This window comes from Rousettus aegyptiacus, unplaced genomic scaffold (genome assembly GCF_014176215.1).
Source record: "Rousettus aegyptiacus isolate mRouAeg1 unplaced genomic scaffold, mRouAeg1.p scaffold_m13_p_7, whole genome shotgun sequence".
Classification (NCBI taxonomy): Eukaryota; Metazoa; Chordata; class Mammalia; order Chiroptera; family Pteropodidae; genus Rousettus; species Rousettus aegyptiacus.
This window is the reverse complement of record NW_023416310.1, coordinates 98,860,978-98,884,590: the sequence shown is the minus strand read 5'-3', so window position 1 is coordinate 98,884,590 and position 23,613 is coordinate 98,860,978. Positions and strand designations below refer to the sequence as shown.

At 37.3% G+C, this 23,613-nt stretch overlaps 2 protein-coding genes and 1 pseudogene across 15 annotated transcripts in view; 2 read left to right on the top strand and 1 right to left on the bottom strand.

The window, feature by feature from the left end:
• The window catches only part of KLHL3 (kelch like family member 3), a 228,709-nt gene that overhangs the window by 156,110 nt on the left and 48,986 nt on the right, over positions 1 to 23,613 (bottom strand). For all 14 annotated transcript variants that reach the window (XM_016160622.2, XM_016160625.2, XM_016160623.2 and 11 more), the window contains one exon: positions 19,349 to 19,463. The gene's annotated coding sequence lies outside the window, so the exon portion shown is untranslated. The remainder of the gene's footprint in view (positions 1 to 19,348; positions 19,464 to 23,613) is intronic.
• Positions 3,178 to 4,356, top strand: LOC107518717 (neuropeptide Y receptor type 6). Its single transcript, XM_016160641.2, has one exon. The coding sequence runs from the start codon at positions 3,178 to 3,180 to the stop codon at positions 4,354 to 4,356; it is 1,179 nt and encodes a 392-aa protein (XP_016016127.1).
• Positions 14,477 to 14,605, top strand: LOC118605682 (annotated as a pseudogene).

Sequence of the window (23,613 nt, the reverse complement as noted above, 5' to 3'; positions counted from 1 at the left end):
AGAAGATGATGGTGAGAGGTAAAGAAAAAACACAGAGATACCAAAGGACAGACACACATCAACTCTACCCCTAACATTATCCCCACCAAAAAAATAGAGTTATTTGAATAAAGACATAAAAAAGACATACACTAACAAAAAACATTCAGATACAGAAATAAATATGCGTATGGAGACTTTGGCAGAGTATAATGCTCTTATTTTGTTCATCTTGAAACTTTTAAACACAAAACTACGTACTTTTACATGAAAAGGCATAAATGAAGCCAGTTCCAGGCATGTGCCTCATGACCTAGACATAATCAAGCTGAAGGTTTGAAGACTACCAACATATGCCATATGTTAATCATAATTTGGGGCAAAACCTCACTTGGTAATTCGAGATCTCACTTTCCTCATTTCCAACAGAAAGAGCCAAAGATGAACTTTCCTAAAATAGAAATGTATCCCAAGAACTTTTTATGAATCAAGGCTTAGCATTATTTTGCTCCAGACAGGCAGGATTTAAATATTTTAACTTAATAATTACCAATTAGGTAAAGTGTAAATCCCACATTGCCATTAAAAGTCCATGTTGGGGATTTCCTGTTAATCTTCTCTGTACTGTGTAGCAGAGGGCACTGGACAATGTAACTCCAGTACTCTCCTTTGATTCCCTCCCAGCTGAAGCCCATCTAACTTTCTGGTTTTTCTGAACTTCAAGCCTCAACAGGACTCTATAGACTAGGGAGCTAATTTGTACTTTGCTACTAATCAGCTCAGGGTAGAGGGGTCTCTACGAAGTGGCAGACCTGCTGTTGCAGGGTGGTGAGTGAATCCCATTTACTTAGCCCAAACAACCCAAAATGGGCAACACAAGGGTTCCTGATATTTATTCCCATCTCTATTACCAATCTAACAGGAACTCTGCAAAATTGTATGTACTTCCACATCTGTTAAGAGAAAATTTATTCAGACCCATCTTTGTAGGAGTCAAAGGAAGCTGTTCTTTCTTATAGACAATAAGAGCAGGGAAGGTAAAAAAGCACACGATTTTGCTAATTTTGTTTGGCTTTTAGCTAAGCTCTTGAATCTTTCTGTACTTTGGTTTCTGTCTATGAAATGGGAAAAAAAAAAACACCTCATTCCAGCAAATTTGATATTGGAGAAATAAATGGTGCAACAGACAGGAAAGCACTCATAGCTCTCTCTCTGGATGTTGGAGGTTAGATCAATTCAGTCCAAATGACTGAAACATTGAACAAGGATAATAACACTAACAAGTACTTGAACTTACAGGGTTTTAACAGGTTACAGGATGTTTTAAATATATTATTTCATTGACCCTTACACTAAAGTGTAAAATAGGGAGACCATTTTTAAAATTTCATTTGAAGGATGAAGAAATTGAGACTCAGAGAAGGGGACTGACTTGCCCAAAACCAGTTAGCGGCAGGACATGTCTCCTAACAGGAAGTCTTGTGTTCATTCTAGCCTACCAACCTATATATGTAATTATTGCCTATTCTCCTTTCATTCCTTTCTTCTTCCAAGTGAAGCATGCTTGGTAGAAGGTGTCTAATAAACAATCAAAGCTTTCTAGTTCTCATTTATAGTTCTACTGACTGTCATAAAGAGCTTTTAAACTTGTCTTGACATTCTCCTTTGGCAAAAGCTATGAACTCTAGGTCTGTTGAACCTCTGAATCATCCAAGCCCTAAACCTTCATTTCGAATACCATTGTTTTTAAATTTTGCTGTTTCTACTTATCACCATATCACGTCTGAGCCACAGATCAGTTCCCCGGGTCTTTCTTTATAAAATATACCTTCTTTATCAACGGTTTCTATTCATCTTTAGTACTTTTATGGTGTTCCTCACTGTGCTATCTATTGTTAAAACCACATCAGACATAACAGGTATTCTTAAGGTGATTACTTTCCAATAAGAATCTGCTAAGCCTTTGAACCCAGAAAGAATGTGAGAGCAGGCCAGGGTAATTTCAAACAGCAAATAAAAGTTTGTTCTCTTTCATTCCTATTGCTCAGCTTCCTTTATCCATGTTATTTATGTTGTTTTCCTCCAATTCCTAAAGAATAAACCAAAATAAGGGGCATTTTTTCCTTTGCTCTCTTTCAATGTGTCCTCTTTGGGCCAGAAATCTCAGCACTTAGAATGGTGGGGGATTTATCGTGCCTGTTGTGTTTCCTTTTATGAATAATTCCACTGAATACCTGACCACCCTAAGCCATGCTGAGCCATAGGACCAGGGCCCCTCGCTCCTCTGGAAGTCAGAAGAAGAGACCCAGAGGGAGGAAGTATTGGAGAGTACTTTGTAAATAAAGTTAATTCTGAGTAATAGCTCACTAGGCACCGGCTACCGTGCCTCAATCTCCAGAATTTGAGCAATGTACTCAGAAACTGTCTGTACAGAATATGACTTCAGCCCCCAGAGAGTGGAAAAGTACAAAGAGGAGGAGGAGTCATATGCTATTCCAAAGCAAGAATGATCTGTGATTCTAGCCCCCAGACTAAAGGCTATAGACTAATTCTGGGCAGCAAAGCTGACCAATTTTATTCAATGCACATATACTGAATACATATTATGTGCTCTATGTTAGGGCTGAGGGACAAATTCAGTCACATGATCTCGTTTAATCCTCACAACTCTGTTTATCCCCATTTTACAGATAAGAAAACCGAGCAGAAAGGGTGTCAGAGAGATACCAAGTAGTGATGCCCCAGCTGGAACTCAACTCCAAATGGTACTTCTGGACTTCACAGCACACACACACACAAGATAGGTGATGGACAGAAATGTATATTTGGGCTGCCTTATACAGTTAAAAGAACGCTATCACATTTCTTTACTCATTAGCTCCAGGGACTATGCTGAAAGGACAAAAAAAAAAAAAAAAAAAAAAAAAAAGCGCCTGAGATGAGAGGAGGGTAAAAATATAGAGAGATCCTCTAGGTACCTCTCTATGTCCTCTCAGGGACACTGTTACACCTATAGAACTGTCCAGGTTGTTAAAAAGTTGCATTAATGTTCTGGGTTGTGTTTAATTTTTTTAGGATTTCAAGAGCATACTCAAGTCGTTCATGCATTTCCAACAAGCACAAATAAAGATCAAGGAAGATTAAACTCTACTAATTACTCTCTGGAAACCTCAGAGCAAAGCCACTTCCTAAGAATTGATGGTCAAAATATCTACTCATAATACAAGTAAGCTTAGAAAAGCTTTCTTAAACCCTGACAAAATGGAACCTTCCTTAAACCATCCAGCATCTAATAAAACCAATGCAAACAGCAACAACTCTACATTTTTCTACTTTGAGTCCTGTCGACCCTCTCCTCTAGCCTTGCTCCCATTACTCATAGCCTATACTGTAATCTTAATTGTGGGCCTTTTCGGAAACCTCTCTCTCATCATTATCATCTTCAAGAAACACAGAGAAGCTCAGAATGTCACCAACGTACTGATTGCTAATCTCTCTCTCTCTGACATCTTGGTATGTGTCATGTGCATCCCTTTTACTGTCATCTACACTCTGATGGACCACTGGATATTTGGAGATACCATGTGCAAACTCACCTCCTATGTGCAGAGTGTCTCCATTTCTGTGTCCATATTCTCACTTGTGTTAATTGCTGTTGAAAGATATCAGCTGATTGTGAACCCCCGTGGCTGGAAGCCCAATGTGTCTCATGCCTACTGGGGTATCACATCAATTTGGCTATTTTCCCTTTTGATGTCAATTCCTTTCTTCCTGTCCTACCACCTCACTGATGAGCCCTTCCACAATCTCTCTCTCCCCACTGACCTCTACACCCACCGGGTAGCCTGTGTAGAGAACTGGCCCTCCAAAATGAACCAGCTCCTCTTTACTACCTCCATGTTTATGTTCCAGTATTGTGTCCCTCTGAGTTTCATCCTCATCTGCTACCTGAAGATTGTTATCTGCCTCCACAGGAGAAATGGAAAGGTGGACAGGAAAAGGGAAAGTGAAAGCCGGTTCAGTGAGAACAAGAGGATTAACACGATGTTGATCTCCATTGTGGTGACCTTTGGAGCCTGCTGGTTGCCCTTGAACATCTTCAATATCATCTTTGACTGGTATCACGAGGTGCTGATGAGCTGCCACCATGACCTGGTATTTGTAGTCTGCCACTTGGTTGCTATGGTTTCTACATGTATAAACCCTCTCTTTTATGGCTTTCTCAACAAAAATTTCCAGAAGGACCTGGTGGTGCTTATTCACCACTGCTGGTGCTTTACACCTCGGGAAAGATATGAAAATATTGCCATCTCCACTATGCATACAGATGAATCTAAGGGATCATTAAGACTGCCTCCTATGTCAACAGGTATATAAAAATTGTAGATACTTAATACTAAAGCCCTTCCTGAATGGGAGATAGAGAGGTAATGGCTGGGGATAGGGCAAGATGTGTAAAAGAGAAGCCAGAACCATAAAAAGAGCAAATGTATGCTGCCCAGTGTTGCTGAAGGACAGACCTGTCGGTGTCATATCACTCTCTCTCACACACACACACACACACACACACACACACACACACACACACACACACACCACCCTCTTTTTCTTTGGAGAATAACTCAAACAACCTAGTTGCCATTGTTTGTGGCAAAGAATGACAGCGAGAAAGCAAGTGAGGTGAGCAATATTGATGGCTGGGGAACAAATTGAATATATTCTATATTCAACAGAATATCCGCAAAAGTTATTACCAATGATACATCTAGTAAAAACAATGCTATGCCACCTCCTTAGTGTTGAAGCAATTTCACTTGCAGATATGGAAATTGTAACTTTCAACCACGTAATTATTCAATTAATTAACAAAGTCAGAGAGCCCCCATCATAATTTCTTAATTAGCTAAGAAAGTAAGTTTGGATTGGAAGTTAAAGGAATAGTTTTAACTTAATATTTAAAGTAAGTATTATAATTACTTCCAGTGCTTGAATCAGATTCTCTAGTTTTTAATAACAGCACATTTTCTCCACTAACAATGCTATTAGCACCACTAGAACTAGCCACAAACTCCTTTACACTCCTATTATACTAGAAATCACATTAACTTATTAATGGCCAATGTAGATAGTGCTTTCATTACAAAATGGCTTTTTATCCTTAATTCTTTATATACATTAAATAGAGGTAATTATGATTATATCATTGGGTTTGAGGGGCATCATCAGTAGCACTTTTATATTTAGCTCCAGATTTTTTAGAACCACTCTTAAATCTTATGACTTAAACATTCATCCCCAGAGTCACTTACATAGGAGAATCAGGTAGATTGTTTTCAAAAAAGAATACTAAGCTACTCTTCAAACAGCCATTAGCTTGTGACTTCTACTAAATAATAATCAGCTTAATCTCTTCCAATAAATACCCCTTATATTATTAAATTTGAGCTGCAGCTTACTGGTATGTTTAAAATGCAACTGTATTTTATTCTACCTTTTGAATAAAAGTAACATTTTTCTGAATACCTGTGATTTTTCTATAGTGTTTTTTCCTTATGCAGTAGACTTCACATTTACCCCTCCTCAAAGATCTCTTTCTCTCTCTCCACTCACTCTCTTTCTGTCCCCTTCCTTCCTCCCTCCCTCTCTCTACCTTTTCCTTCTCTTTAGGATTTCTATTCTTTCTGCTTGTTATATCATTTTGGGTAAAATGAACAACAAAAGCACTGCAGTAAAATGCAGTGCAATAAAAAGTGCCAAAATGCAATAAAATGTAATAATCTCACAGTATTAGCCACAAATAAAAATTCTTATCTAAAAACTAGTTTCAAATGGTGTCAGCTTAGAATCCTAAAGGTACAGGACTGTAGCCCCTTAACCCAGAAAGAAGTCAACTCTCCATAACCTTTCTATCTCTTCTGACAGATAGAGACTAGTCTTATAATTAAGATCAATGTAATATTTTACTCACTTGATAAAGATATATTGATTCTAGTTTCTGTTACTGAAACGATTCTGACCAAGCACTGAAAGCAGGGAAAGATGTCTGATACCACTCCCTCTCCTCACCCCTACACATATATCCTGGCTCCTCTAACCCTGGTCCCCACCCTGTACATTCAGAAGAGATCGCCAATCTATAATTAAATATTATGGTGTTCTTTCTGGCACCATAATAAGAGCTATTTCCTTCTCCTGTAAAACTGTTTTATCATTTCATCTAAACTTTTCTTGAGCTTTAGTGAAACAAAAGTCACTAATGATATAACTATCAATAATGGTCTTTTTATGTTTATTTTTACCTCAAAAAGTAGTGAATTAAATGTACTTTTTAATGAATGTCTTTACCCTTAAGAGGCTTACATACTGACAGGTAGCAGAGCACAGGTTTATAATTAGTTACTTAAGAAAGTATAATGGAAATACAAACCAGGTGTTGTGGGGACCCACTGAAGGTAAAACTCATTTTTGAGAGGAAACAAGAAAAGATTTCAAGAAAGTCAATCTTAGTTCCTGTTTTTGCAATATCTGTGGTCCACATCAATATGATCTACTGTCAAGCCACTTGCTGAATAAAATAAGGCCTCATTTTCTCACTTGCCTCTCCCCAGTTGCCAGATGGGCTTGTATTTTCCTTCTTAGGAATCTGAGACTGGAACTTCATGATATAGCCCTAGAAACACAGTTTCCTCTAGTTGATGTTTCAAAAACCTGTTCCTTGATCCCCCAACCTCAAATCATTTTGGATTGAGAGTAATGTCTCATATCTTTAAGTTTCCAGAAAAGAAGACTATTAGTGGGATAAATAAATATTTATGCCCTCAAAAAATTAGTACAGGTTAGGGGGAGGGGAGGCAACCTTCCCCGTGGGTTAAAAAAAAATGAGTACATTAACTATTCTGAATTTGTCTGTCCACTGACCAGAGCTGAATGAGAAAATACTAAAAGCATCCTTGCAACAAGTCCCTTAAGTTTTTTCTCTGCTTATTTATAAAGATCCTCCAGGAATAAAGCCCAGACAATTTCTAACAGAATCAACAACATAAATGATTCAAAATAAAAGATATCCAAATGTGGTTTAAATGTATATGGTTCACATTTTTCTTCAATGAAAAATGTGATATTCGGAAAAGATATAATAAGTTGACAAAGTAACATGCATCAGGCTTCTACTCAAAGAAGCTGCTCCCTACCCTGAGCTGAGCATGACAGCATAGCTCATCAGCCCAATGAAAGGAGTCAATCTCTCTTCCTGTAAGCTTTGTTTTTTGTAGAATAATAAATCAAGAAAAATATATTAAGTTCTTACTGTGTACTTAGCACTGTATTCAGTATAGAAAAAGTGTAAGACAGCTTTAAAAAGTTAATGATGTAGTTGAGACTTTAAAGAATTTATAATACATTTGTATGCCAACTATAATTTTAAAAATAAATGTATATTTTAAAAAATTTTTAAAGAATTTACAAGATACCCAAGAGGTAATTCAATGTCTTGGTTTTGAAGGCTTTCCTTCTGGCTAGTTTGAAAACTGTCTAAAAGAAAGTTGAGAGTAACTGAAGGCAGACTTAACATCAAAAGAGGACTCATCTTTATACCCATTAAGTGAGAATACACTGGGGAAGAGAAAAGGATATATATTAGATGAGGAAGAGGGGAGTATTTCAAGAATGATATACTCATTTCTTTCCTCCCCGAAGTCACCTATGCAATACATAAGCTCAGGCAATAAACTGGAGAAAGAAGATGATGAATATTTCCAGTGGGCTAAGGAAGGCAAAGCAAGTCTCTTTCTATATTTGTGTCTACATCAAACTCCCTGTTGAAGCTGGGATAGTGTTTCCCCTGCAGCGGAAGTAAAAGGATGTATCATGCTAGGGACAGGAACACATGCATTGACTATTTCCTGCTATTTTTTATTTTAGGTAGATAAATCTGTTCTTTCAGAGACCATGACCTACATCTTTATTCCTTCTATACCAGCCCCCTACTCTCCCCTTAGATTATTTAAGACAGGTTTAGGCAAGAGAAAAGCATTTAACACATAAATTTTTAAAAATTATTTCTTATAAAACAAACTAGGCAGTAATTAATGAATGTCTGAATTTTCAAACCTATGTTTTATTAATTACCCAATGAAAGTATAGAGACACAATCCTAATTACACAAAGATCATAGTAATGTCAATAAGCTGTGAAATCCTGGGTCCTTTGGGTCTCAGTATAAATGTTTCTTAACCACTTCTGCTCTCCCAAGGTTGTTAGGACTCCCTAGTCACTGCTATCATAGTACCCCGTGCATACCTATCACCTAAAACCATGTATGCCTGCTCCATAAGACACAAGCTCCTTGAAGGCAGGAACTGGGTCTTATTCACTGTAGTGGCTCTACTGCCAAGTATAGCATCTGGCACAAAGTGGGGGCTCAATTACTATTTGCAAACTGTAGATGTAGAATAAATCTGGGGATAACAAATCTTTGCTTGGAAGTGGCATGTGGATCTGAAGAGTAAATGGGGCCTAAAATCTCAGGACTTAGTACCTGAAGAATCAGGACTTAGTACCTGAAGAAGCAGAACACCAAATTCCATTTGAAATCTAAAAGCCAGTGCTTAGGAAATCTGCAGTAGCAGGAAGACAAATATAAACACACCTTGGTTCCACAGAAGGCTTAATGGCAAAGTGTACTTTTATGGTTCAAATATTATTTGCCAATAATAGCTGTGCTAATAAGAGTCCGCTAAATGGGCCAGTCTTGGGAATGGAAGAAAATGCTCTTTTAACTTCCAATTAACTAAATTGACAGGTTTTTTGGAGCAAATAGCTTTTAGAAATAAAAAGGCCAGTCTTCCAGGGCAACCAGCCTCCAGGAGAGTGGGCCCCTTTATGACTCTATTAGAGGAAAAACCAGACTCTATAAAAAGGCAAGGCATGGAAGAACTTTGTCTTTTTCAGTGAACCAAATTCTTCTCCACTAAGGGAACATAAAACCTAAAAGCAAAAGTTGCTGAGCTATTGATTTGAAGGCAGTTTTCCTCATCCTGGGATCCCAGAAGATCTGCTTTTTTGACAGCAGCAGAAGTCCCTGACTCCTAGACACTGTTATTATACTGAGGTCTCCTGGATAATTCAAGTTTTACAGCTTTCTATTTCCTGTAATTTGAAAACAAAGACGTATGTGTGTGTGTACACACATTTGTGCATAGCACCTAAAAAATGTCTGAAAGAAAATATTCCAGTGTTAAGTGTTTATCCCAGGTGATAAGACTTTTGGGTGACCTATATTTCTTTCCTCCTTGTTCCATCTTGCTTCTAATTTCCCTTCCTCTTTCTTTTTGCCTATTTGCTTAGGTATATTTTCTAAATATTCTTCTAGGAACACCTATTATTTATAAAAATTTTTCAAATGAGTGAGAAAAAGACAAAAACTTAAAAATAAAAAAAAGAAGAAGAAGAAGAAAACTAAGAATCCAAAGTGCCTGCTCATGAGGCAGCTATGGTACAAGAAATCAAGAAACTTAGGTCTGTCTTAGAGTCTGGGCAAACTCATTATCCTTACAAAGCTTCCAATTCCTCACCTGTAAAATGTATCAATCATTCGATAAATATTTTAAACCCTATGTGACTGAATACAACAGTGAACAAGGTTGACATAATTCTCTGACCTCGTGGAGTTTACAGTCTAACAGAGATGACATTTTTTTAAAAGTAAATTGTGACAAGTGTCATAATAAAGAATACAATAGTACAAAGGCACTTAACGGAAGGAACTAATCTGTTTAGAGTAGAAGAGAGACAAGAAGTAGAAAGGGAATCTTCCTGGAAAAAAAATAATTTTTAAACTGAGATCCAAAAGATGATTAGGATTTAGTCAGACAGAGATGAAGCTGGTTATGTTCTTTTTAATTCTGTAATTCTGTGTTCTAAGCTGTTACTGAATCAGAGTCCAAAGGGCCATCTGTCACTCACCTTGTCCCTCCTTTCATTAACTCCCTTAATCCTAAAAATATTTCTGTAGGTAATGTTACTCCAGTTTACAAATGAGGCAACTATTACTTAAGCACACAGTGATAAATCCTGACTATCTAGTTTAAAATCCCACCCTATTTCACTCACTATTCAACTGTCATTTCCTAGACACTTGTTAGACATTGGAGATAAAGAGAATAGTAAGACTGGTTCTCTGTTCTGGAGGAATGTACTGTTTGAGGGAGGACTGTAAGTAATCTAGACAATAACAACATAGGTGTTTAGAAAGAGGCATAGTGGGGACTATACCTTTCCATTAAAATCTAATTCCCTAGCTCCCAGGAAACTAGGGGGTACCTGATTATTGACAAAGATTATACAAATTGGTGAATGTGCAAAGCTATAGCTGAAGTCCAGCATCTCTGACTGGCACTGACCAATAGCTCTGTCTGCTACACCATTGGACCCTGTCAGTCTGTTCAGATGAAAATCTTCTACGAGAATGGGTGTCCAGATGGTACCCATTCCTCTTACTACACAGAATAAGCATATTCTCAGCCACCCCAAACTGATCAGAAACTTCAGCAGTAGCATCACAGGCCCCTAGAAAGAGACAGGCATAAACTAACTCACACTTGCTATAATCACGGAACACTTCAAGAAAATTTTCAGATAAAGCCCATCCTTACCCATGTAAACACTCTCTCTGATTTCAGAGAATTTGGAAAAGTATAAAACCAGGATTTCAAGGTTAATTCTGGAAGGACTTCAGCTAAGGAGCTCTCAGAAACAGATGTTAAATCTAATTTTGGGGCATCTAGCTTGGTAGAATGAGTCTGGAACATGCCTTATAAGTTAATAATTCAGTGGAACCCAGATCTACAGTATTGTGTGGCGGGACCGCAATTCCTCCATAAGCAACTGGTAGGAAACAGCTCACAGTTCTCAGATGTTTACTCATCTTTCTGAAAGGCCAAAAAAAGCAGGCACTTGCTCATTCGTTCAGTCCTACAATAAAATTGTCTCTGGTGTTGGTGGGATATCGGCTGTCAAACAATGTTTGAAGCTACGAGCTTTCCGCTCAGCTCTTCCAAAGACTTACACTGTAGCCCTAAGCATGATACTTAACCCCTCAGTGCCTCGGTTCTGCCATATCTAAAAAGGGATCCCTGCTGTCTTCCTTCCAGGAAGAGATGTAGAGATGACGTTGGAACAGCCTTCCTTATTTACCCTCATGTTCCAGAAGTTACCTGATGATACTGCTTTTAGATGGGGAGATATGAAAAGGAAAGCGGAAATACATTATCAAAGCATAGTGAGAAAAGCTCAGGTTTTGAGGCATCCAGCCCTGGGTTTGAATCTTGGCCTTACCACTTACTCTGTGTGAACTGAGACAAGCTTCTTTAATATCCCTAGCCATAAAGTTATGTACTTAAGAAAGAGATTAAGTTCTGCCTTGCTGGACTGTTGTGAGAATTGAAAATAATGTATGTACAATGCCTGGCCCAAGAAGGGACTAAAGAAATAGCAGCAATATTAAAAAATCTCTGACACCCATATAAGTCCTAATGAGGCTGCTAGTCTATAAATTAACATGAGTCAGACCCAGATCAGAAAGTTGGGCCAAACATCTATAGAGTACTCTAAATTCCTAAAGATGATGGGAGAAAAAAGGTAGATGACTTCGAGCTACTTTCAGCATCCTTCCTTAACCTTGACCATGTAGAAAAAGCTGCTCTACCGTCAATCAGCCATAGCCTTGGTATCACTCTGACAGAAAATCTCTGGTCATCCCATGGGAGGGATCTGGCTGCACAACCTGACTGTATGGATGGGGCAGGGCACAGATTACTGAAGGAAGAGCTTGCAATTTTAAATAAGTGGTTCAGGAAGGTTTTACTGAGGTGACATTTGAGCAGAGACTTAAAGGAGATAAGGAAGCAAGACATGCAGATGGCTGACAGAAGACAGTCTAGGAAGAGGGTAGAGCAAGTGCAAGAGCCCTGAGGCAGAAGTGTGCCTGGTGGATTCAAGGAAAGGCAAGGAGACTGAAGCACAATGAATGAGGGGAGAATAATAAGAGGATGTGGTCTGAAAGCTAAGAGCCTTCACAATATGGTCTCTGAAGGTTGGTCCTCTCTTAGGTCTCAGTTCTCTTCTAAAAAAAAGTAGGCAGTATGATAAGGCTCAAGTACAGGGTACTTGAAAAGGTTAAATAAAAAGACAACACAGTGAACAAACTAGACTTGGGTTCTAAGCCTTAGGTCTAACACCAATTATACAGCCTTGAGCAAGTCACTTTACTTCCCTAAGCCTGTTTCCTTATCTGTAAAATGGAACCACCTGTGCTCATAAAGATTTTTTTAAATCTGAAAAATTATACATATTCTTCAAAAAATGGTTGGAGCAACTGGATATCCACATGCAAAACAAACCCAAAAACTTTGATTCATACCTCTTACAGTAAAAAAACTCAAATGGATTACAGAACTAAATGTAAAAGTTTAAGTTATAAAACTTAAGAAAACTTAGGGGGATAAAGCATTGCGATCTTGCATCAGACAAAGATTCCTTAGATACAATGTCAAAAGCACATAGATCCCTTTAAAGAACAAATTGATAAATTGAACCTCATCAAAATTTAAAACTTCTGCTCATGAAAAACTAATAAAAGAATGAAAAGGCAAGCCAAACTGTGAGATATTTGCAAAGTTTATATTTGATATGACTTGTCTCCAAAATATATAAAGAGTCTTGAAAACTTAATAATAAGAAAACAACCCAATTTTTTAAATGGGCAGAAAAACTGAACAGACATTTCACCAAAGAAGAGATACAGATGGCAAATAAGTGCATGAAAAGATGTTCATGCTCATTAGCCATTGGAGAAATATAAATCAAAACCATAAGATACTAACTAGTAAATGTCTATTCAAATGGCTAAAATTTAAAAGACTGATCCATACCAAGAGCTAGATGTGGAGGAATTGAACTCTCATAAGCTGCTGGTAGGATCTAAAATGGTACAACCACTTTAGAAAACGGTTTGACATTTTCTTAAAAGTTAAGCAGACAACTACTATCTGATCTAGTCGTTCCACTCCTAGATATTCACCTACTATACACACACACACACACACACACACACACACACACACATATATGCACATATATGTGTATATGTGTGTGTGTGTGTATATATGTATATTATATTATATATATATGTGTATATATATATATATATATATATATATATAAAAATAAAATAAAATATATGTCCAGACAGAGTTTGGAGAAACATGCAGAGTGAGAGACATGCCAAAATCGCTCCCCTTGAAACAACAATAAGCTGAACATCTAAAACTCAACAAAAACACCCAAACTGCACACCACCATGTCTGAGAGTGGGATCTGTGCATGAGAGCTACCATAGAACACACTTCCATTGATGCCCAAGCAGAGAAATAGTCCATTAAACACCACGAACAAGCAAGGTGACAAGCCATCTCAGAAAGAAAGAGAAATAATCTCCAGAAAATAAGCTTACAGACATAGAAATATACAACTTAAATGACAGAGAATCGAGGACGGCACTTCTGAAAAAACTCCGTGAGTTCCAAAATGAGTCATATCAACAATTTCAGGAATTGAAAAAACACCTAGATGAGCAGAGCAAGGAGATTGAAACCCTCAAAAAGAACAGAATAGATCTTCTGGAGATAAAAAACACACTGCGAGAGTTGAAAAATGAAATAGCGAGCTTGGGAAATAAGAGTCAACCAAATGGAGGAAAGGATCAGTGATAGTGAAGACAGAAATCTAGAAATAAATCAGAAGGAGGAAGAGAGAAACTGAAGAATGAAAAATAATGAAAGAGAAATACAAGAACGAGCTGATACCACCAGGAGAGGAAACATAAGAATAATGGCCATTATCGAAGGTGAGGAAAAGGAGCAGGGACTAGAAAGCATTTTCAGACAAACGGTTAACGAGAATTACCCAAATCTAAGGAATGAGCTGGAGCTTGGAACTCAAGAACTCAGCAGAACGCCCAATATTCTCAACCCAAAAAGGCCTTCACCAAGACACACTGTATTAAAATTATCAAAAATCAACGACAAAGAAAGAATTCTCAGGGCAGCCAGGGAGAAGTAAACTGTAACTAATAATGGAAAACCCATTAGATTATCCTCGGACTTCTCAGTGGAAACCTTATAAGACAGAAAGGAGTGGAATAATATATTTAAAATATTAAGTGAAAGGAACTACCAGCCTAGAATAATGAATCTAGCAAAGATTTCCTTTAGATATGAAGGAGAAATTAAGACCTTTCCAGATATACAAAAATTGAGGGAATTCGCCATTATGAGGCCTGACTACAGGAAATACTAAAAGGGGTCAGCTCACCTAAAACAAATGACAAAAAAAATACATAATTAGGAGTAAGGTGACTATTAGGCAAATAGAAGCAAAGGAATGCAACCCTTACTAAGAACAGGGCATTATAAGCTTAAACGATAAAAAAAGAATTTCTGTCTATGGCCATGCTACCCTGAACAAGCCCAGTCCCATCTGCTCTTGGAATCTAAGCAGGGTCGGGCCTGGTTAGTACTTAAATGGGAGACCTAGGTGGTCTCCCTAGGAAGACCAGGTGCTATAGGAGTAAAAAAATAAAAATAAAAAAATAAGGGATCGTAAACTGAGAAGGTCCTTGCAATCTGTGAGGTCAACCAAGGGTTGCCTCGCCTTAAAAAAAAAAAAAAAAAAAAAAGAGGAAGGAAGGAGGAGGGAGGAGGAGGAGGAGGAGGAGGAGGAGAAGGAGAAGGAGGAAGAATAGACTTGCTGTAGCAAGATAGTAATGAATGTTCAGCATACATAGGGACAAATTTAGACAACAATGACTCAAAAAGGGAAGATTCAAAGATCCAAATTCGCAAAGGGGAATGGAGATAATGAATGCACAAAATACATATAACTGTCTTATACATATTCGTAATGGTAAGCACACATCAAAGATTCAGAACTGAAGTATATAACAGAAAACAAGAAGAACCAAAGGGAAAACACACAAAAGCCAACCAAAATAAAGAAAACAGAAACACAAGGACAAGGAAGCAATGGAAACACCAAGCTACCAGGAAGCAAAAGACAAAATGGCTATAAGACCTCACATTTCAATAATCACTCTAAATGTAAATGGACTGAACTCACCAATAAAAAGGCACAGAGTTGCAGAGTGAAACAAAAAATAAAACCCAACCATATGCTGCCTCTAGGAGACACATCACAGCTCCAAAGACAAATATAGACTCAAAGTGAAAGGGTGGAAAATGATATTTCAAGCAAATGGCATACAGAGAAAAGTGGGAGTAGCAGTAGTAATATCAGATGAAATAGACTTCAAAATAAAAAAGGTAAGGAAATACATTGAGGGACACTTCATAATGACAAAGGGAATCAAGCACCAAGAAGACATAACACTTATTAATATCTATGTTCCCAATTAGGAAGCCACGAAATATGTAAAGCAATTACTAACAGAACTAAAGGGAGAAACAGACCAAAACACTACCGTAGTAAGGGACGTAAATGCCCCTCTGTCACATATGGACAGATCACCCAAAGAGAAAATTGATAAGGAAATAACATCCTTAAATAACACATTAGACCAACTGGACATAACTGACATTTACAGAGTCTTCCATTCCAAAACAGTTGGTTATACATTCTTCTCTAGTGTACATGGAACATTCCCAAGGATCAACTGTATCCTGGGACACAGAGATAGCCTCAAGAAATATAAGAGGGTTGAAATCATACCAACCATATTCTCTGATCATAATGCTTTGCAACTAGAGATCAACTGCAAAAAGAAAGCAGGAGGAACCACAGATACGTGGAGATTAAACATGCTACTAAAGAATAACTGGGTCAGAGAAGAAATAAGAAGAGAGATCAAGAGATACATAGAAATGAATGAAAATGATAGTACAACATATCGAAACTTTTGGTACGTGGCAAAAGTGGTCATAAGAGGAAAGTTCTTATCATTACGGGCCTAACTCCAAAAATAAGAACGAGCCCAAATTAACAACCTAATGCTTCATCTTAAAAAACTAGAAAAGGAAAACAAATGAAGCCTAAAGTCAACAGAAGGAAAGAGATAATCAATATTAGAACAGAAATAAATAAAATTGAACACAAAAAAAATAGAAAAAATAAATGCAACAAAGAGCTAGTTCTTTGAGAAGGTTAATAAGATTGACGAACCCCGGCTAGACTCACTAAAGAAAAAAGAGAAAGGACACAAATAAACAAAATCAAAGATGAAAGAGGGGAAATTATGACTGACATCACAAAATACAAAGGATCATACAAGAATACTATGAAAAAATATATAACACCAAATTTAATAACCCAGTAGAAACAGACCAGTACTTAGAAAAGTACAATCTTCCTAGACTGAATCATGAAGAACTGGAAAATCTAAATAGACCAATCAGCAATATGGAAATTGAAACAATCATCAAAATTCTACCAAAAAGTTAAAGTCTAGGACTACATGGCTTCACCAGTGAATTCTGTGAAACATTCGAAGAAGATTTAATACATATTCTCCTCAAACTCTTCCAAAATATCAAAGAGGAGATAATACTTTCCAACTCATTTTATGAGGCTAATGTTACCCTGATACCCAAATCTGGTAAAGATAACACAAAAAAAGAAAACTACAGACCATATCTCTCGTGAAGACAGATGCAAAAATCCTAAATAAGATACTAGTGAACCGAATACAGCAACATATTAAAAAGATTATACACCATGATCGGGTGGGTTTCATCCCAAAGGCACAGGGATTGTTTAACATAAAAATATCAAATAATGTGATACACCACATACATATTAAAAAATAAGAATCATATGATCATATCAATAGATGCAGGAAAAGCAGACGACAAGATACAGCATCAATTTAATATTAAAATGCTTAACAAAATCGGTACAGAAGGAAAGTACCTTAATGTCATAAAGGCCAACATTATACTTAATGGTGAAAAACTAAACTTACTTTCTGAGATCAGGAACAAGACAAGGCTGCCCACTATTGCCACTGTTATTCAGTATAACTTTGGAGGTCCTAGTGAGTGCAATCATACAAGAGAAAGATATAAAAGGCATTCAAATACGAAATGAAGAAGTCAAACTGTCACTATTTGCAAATGACATGATTCTCTATTTAGAAAACCCTAAAGAGTCCACAAGAACACTACTAGAAACAATAAGCAAATACCATAAAGTTTCTGGGTATAAAATCAACATTCAAAAATCTATAGTGTTTATAAATTCTAATAATGGTGTCAGAAAAAGAAATGGAAAAAATAATTCCTTTTGCAATTGCAACAAAAAGAATAAAATACCTAGGAATAAATCTAACAAAACATGTGAAGGACCTATATAATGAAAACCATAAGACTCTATTAAAAGAAATCAAAGAAGACACAAAGAAATGGAAAGATATTCCATGTTCTTGGATTGGAAAAATCAGCATAGTTAAAATGACCATATTACGTAAAGCATTACACAGATTTGATGCAATCCTCATCAAAATCCCACTGGCATTTTTTAAAGAACATAAATTCATCATATTTGTATGGAAACACCAAAGACCCCAAATTGCCAAAGTCATTCTGAGAAAAAGAACGAAGCTGGAGGCATCACTTTGCCTGACTTCAAATTGTAATACAAAGTGAGAGTAATCAAAACAGTATGGTACTGGCAAAGAAAAAAAAAAAAGAATATATACTGCATACCATTTACAAAAATTCTAGAGAATACAAACTAATCTATAGTGGCCAAGAGTAAATCAGTGGATGTTTAAAGATGGAGGGCAGGAGGAAGGTTTTACATAGTAGGGACATGAAACAATTTTTAGGGGTGATGGATGTGGTAATGGCTTCATAGGTGTGTATATGCATGTCAAAACTTACCAAATTGCACACTTTAAATATGTGTAGCTTATTGTACATCACTATACCTCAATAAAGCTGCAAACATTTTTTTAAAAGAACACAAGTATTCACACTAGTTCAAGTCAACAAACATTAAGCATCTACTCTGTGGCAAGATCTATGCCAGACACAAAAGAGGCAGAGACAGATGAAACCAGGTTCTCAAGGCACTTTCAGCCTCCAGGGAAGAAGCTTTAAAGCAATTTCATGCACACACTGCATTGTCACCTTCCTCTGGGGGAAAGAACAAGGATAGCTTATAACAGGAAGAGGAACCAAAAGGTAAAGTATGGTTCAGAGTTAACTCTCTTCCCTCTCTCCCCCTAGAATTCTCAATCCCCAAATGAGGAACATTTTTCTATATTCTCTCATCTCAGAACTTCAGAATATCAGGGCTGGAACAATTTATAGGGAGAACTGAGCTCATCAGAATGGTAAAGTGACTTGCTATCTACCACAAAGCTAGTCAGTGGCAGAACTAATTCAAGAAGGCTTGCTTCGAATTCCTGTTGAGAAATCTTTTTGGACTAAATTACATTATAACAATATTTATTCTCTGAGCTGACTTTAGTGATTAATGACTGAGGATTATCATTTTCATACAGACTTCACATGCAATGGATCTAGATGAGTTGACTTTTTCCTCCATATTGAGTCTTCAAAGCAATTCTAGGAACAAACAAGGGTCAGAGCTACTAGAACCTCAGACTCTACAGCTGACCATAGATTTATTTCACTGCCAGTCTTTCTAGATCAAATTTCTTTCTGCTAAATCACTACTCACAGCCTTCTCAGGGGAAGGCCTCTGCAGGTAGATCAAGGGGCAGACATGGGGAACTCTGTGCAGATAGCAGCATTTATACCACATGATCCCCCGCCCCCCTGATTCAGATGTGTCAGCCTGAATCCTTTTCAAAGGATTCTGAGGGGCTTTATAATATATCCTGATTATCATTCTTCATTTTATAAGTGAAAATAATTATCATTCTATCATTATTTGACTATAATTCTATCATTTTTCATTTTGTAAAGTTCTGGAGATGACAGATTTGCTAACCAGCCCTTAAGCCTTGACTCTACTCATGAATATCTGGTTGCTACAGGTGACCACCAGTTTGGTACTCATAGAAGCACTAATTAATTTACAAAAAGCATTCCTTTACAGCTTCTTCTCAGCACAATGAAATGGCTTCTCCATCCTAAATTATTTTTTTGTCATGACTCTTATCTTTTTGGTACAGCACACATCTCAAATACACATTCCTAAAAATGGTCAAGAAAAAGAGGACTGAAAATAAAATTCACTATCCTTTAGTCTAGGCCAAAAGCCAGCCACTATGTGTATTTTAATGATCTACACTACTGATTATATTTTTAAAAAGCAGAGTAAAGCTCACCTCTTGATCTTCCCAAGTTGCCTCTTCCACTCCGGTTAAGACAGTCGTTTATTTTTCCACGACATATGGTCACTGCAGTATTCCAGGCCTCTTCCTATGGTGCTCTTCCTTTGGTCTGAAAAATAACCAGTTTTAATCCATAATTTTCTTCAAGGTCTAGTCCAAGACTCACTTCCCCTAAAGAACCTTTCTACAGCAGCTCTAACTCACACGGCCCTGAGCCCACAGTATTTAGGCTCCCTCCCCTCAGCATGTGTACGCATTCATCTATTCCTGCTGCCCACCCCTTCTCCAATTCTGCACAGAGTACCTTAATTCCAGGCTGCCAGGCTATCCCTAACAAAACTGTTAACAGCACCCACAGATTAAGGCCTTTACATCTCTTGATTCTCCTTGAGTGTCCAGCATGGGGCAAGATCTACTTGTTACGTGAAGGAAAGATTAACTAGAGACTTTCTATCAGCTAGAGAAGATTGAACCATTAGAAATTATCCAAATTCCTCAAATTCTAATATGTAACAGTATTGAGAATCCTTCTGTCCACTAATCTTGCCAGAGTAAAGAAATTAAAGATTAGTATTCAAGAAAGAAAAAGAAAATATTTATTATTATTTATCTTCTCATGGATTCACATACAGCATCTTTCTTCTTACAAAGCCAACAGCATCACTGTTTACAATTACTAAGAGTTGCATAATAATTCATCAAATAGATACAGAATATTTTACTAATCATTTTTTGTGGTTAGATGTTTAGATTGCTTTATAGTTTTCCATTATAAATGACAGTGATGAAATGATACTGTGATAACACTTTGACTGTATTTTGAATTATTTCCTTAGAATAGATTCCTAAAAGTGGATCTGTCGGGTTGAAGGTTTTGAACATTTTTATTATGCCTGATATATATTATAAATCCATGATGAATACTTAAATATCTTTTGGCTCCAGGATATTATAATTCTACTGCTAAGAAATGTAATCTCCATTATAGTAAACATTTTTTAAGGCAGGCATAATAGTAAGAAATAGTCAAGAAGGCAGACTCTGATTTCGGAATGCCTGGGTTCAAATACCAGATCTATCACTTGCTACCTGCAAGTTACTGAATCCTTCTGAGATAATATACATAAAGCACAAGGTCTGGCACATAGTGAGGGCTCAATAAATGTTAATCGTTATTACTGCCTTCAGATTACCAAAAAGATGATGAATGTACAATTCAAAAAGTCAAGAATTACCCTCAAATAAGAGTAAGAATAAACATAAAAAACAAAATAATACTCCTGCATCTAGATCATAAGTTAGCAGGTTCATTTACCATGAATACTATTTATACCACTGTGGTTATTAATTACATATAAATAAAAATATCATTTTATTGAGTGCCTATTCTCTTTATAAGCTCTACATATACTGTCTCATTTAATCCTCACAACAACCCTTATGGTGATAGTAATAACAACAAAAATAATACTTTCCAAGTGCTTATTACATGTCCTATATGGTCCTAGGAAATAACATTAATCACTATAAAACCTATGACATAGGGCTTTTCACTTTACTATTATCCTCATTTTACAGATAACATAATCGAGATATACAGAGATTAAATTACTTGTCCACGGTTACACAGCTAACGAAATAGATAAGGAAACTGAGACTTACAACAATTGCCTTAAAGATATACAAATGGGGCGGGTTTTGATTCAATTTTCAAGTCCACAGTCTTTTACCCTACCACTCTGCCACCTTCATGTGGATTCTCTGTGCAAAGAATGCCCTATACAAGATAGTACATGTTTAAGGCTGGCTTTCCTCATTCTTGCCTTCTGCCATAGGCCACAGTATACAGAGAATGGTCTCATTTCATTGTAGGACCAAATCCTCTTTGGCTGTGCCTCTAAGAACATAATTTGAAAGATAAGCCTAACACAAAAGCTCATATACTGAAATGAGCCCCTTAAAACAATTATCTCTCCTAAGGCATAATCTGTTGCAATTCTTCTAGCATGCATACCTGAGAGTTTCTAAGGCCTTTCAGATACTTGGGAATTCCTAATCAGGTGCTTCTGGCAATGCTGCTTCAAAAGATTTTTCAAATGTATGTTACAGAGAGATCTGGTATTTTCTTCTGCCTCAGAAAGCCCTCAAAATTCTCACCACTGGAAGAAACAAAGCTGCTCAGGCCTCCAAAACACCCTGAAAAGACGTTTGCAAAGAGACTGAACCTACAAGAAGAAACCAGGATTGAAGTCTTAACTCTTGAATGGACTGTTTAATCTTGAACAAATTATTTCCCTTCTCTGTGCCTCAGTTTCCTCTTATGCAAAATGAGGAGTTAGATTATATGGTTTGCCAGGTCCACTAGAGCTATGATTCAAGGATAGAAATGAAAGTGAGTTTGGAGTCCATAGCAGTGAAATCTCAGGAGGGCAATAATTGTATGAAAGCCTAAAGCCCAAAATAGGTTTGCAACTATTAACTGAAACCAGCCAGAGCTGATTTAACTTCAATAGTGGGGAAAGTGTCGTGGGATTCTACTTTAAGAATGTGAGTACTTTGAGAAAATATTTAATATGAAGTTGAAGGACTTGGTGGAGAAATGTAGGACTAAATCCTCTCCACTTTAACAGAATAGAGCAAAGCAGCATTCCCCCCCGCCCCCCATGCGCAAGGTAAGAGCAAAGATAGGATCCTGCTGCCACCTTGTGGCACACTGGGCAGCTTAGAAAGAAGTGTTTCCCTCATCTGGGTCCCCAAATCCAAAAGCCTCTCAGGAGACCACATCTTCCTCTTGCCTCACAATTACACAAGAGCTTGATATACAAAACATTTCAACCCCATTATCTTGCTTCATTCTCCTAGAAACTTTGTGGAATGGCAAAAAGGAGGTATAATTCCACTTTACCACAGAAGAAACCAAAGCTTGGACATGACTTGCCTGAGGTCACATAGTTAGGGACTGACTGGTGGTCAGAACTTGAACCCATATCTCCTGACTCTAAACCAAGCAATTCATCCACTACTATGTAGGGGTAGGGATGAAACAGGTTTAGGTATGCTCTAGACCTAGGAATTTGAGAGAGAGGCTTAGGAAGAGGAAAGTTCAATTTCTTCTGCAGAAACAACTGGCCACAGGCCATAATTGGGCTGTAGTACAAAAAAAAAAGACATCCAGATAAGCCAGTATTCCTGCATTCCTTCCTGGTTTGCACATTCTTCTTTGTCGACATCTCTAGGCCTCTCCAGCTGTTCTCCCTACCTCTGTTTCCCAACCCTAGCCTACCCAGCTGGGCTTAAGACTTGTTTATAGCTAAATACTGAAAATCAAATGGATCCCAGGCAAGGGAGCCACAACATGCAGAAATCATCAACTACCAGGAGTGCTGCTCTGTCTCTGAGTTAGAGCTCATATTTGTGGCTTAGCGCCAATTTTCTTATATGTTTCGACCAGTTGGCTTGACCCATATAATGTCACACTCATTGAAACTGGACAGGTAACACCGGGGTTATATGATTTACCAACTGGCAATGTAGGAATGACCTAAAATTAATCTGAGAACTTCCAGTTTCTCCAAGGCAACCATACCTCTTTTATATACAATTGCAAAGCATAATGCCTAAACTTTCACCACCGTAGATAGTCCTTTAGCTTCATTCATTCACAGAGTAGAGCACATTCACTAAATGAGTAGGGCACTGTGGTAATCCCGTTGATTAAGACTTTGCTGCCTAGTAGTGAACAGAGACAAATGAGGAAAGAATATAAAAGCATTTGAGATATAAATATTGTGATTAGGGGTCAAGAGGAAAAAATAAGATTCTTTCTGGCATGGGTCTGGGGAAAGAAGTGGATAAAGAATGATTTCACAGATATAATACATAAAACCCTTCACAGTCTGGCCTTTTCAAACCTTCCTTGCCTTCTGTCCTGCTACTTTGCTCTCACCCTATGACACTCTGAACATAAGTTTTCTCCATTAAAAATTAAGAGTTTAGGTTTTAGAATCTGATAGATCTTGGTTCTTCTAATCCTAGCTCTGACACATTAGACAACCTTGGGCAAGTTATAAAATTTCCCCAAGCACATAGCTTTGTGCCTGACAGATTTAGTAAATAGCAACGGCACAGTTATCTCCGTGCTTTTGATCAAGCTGTTTTCTTTGCCTGAGATTCCCTTCACCTTCTCAAACTGTTTTGCCCCTACTAATCCTTTAAAGCCAGCACAAAGGTCTTTCTTGAGTGCCTCTGGTCCTGATAGA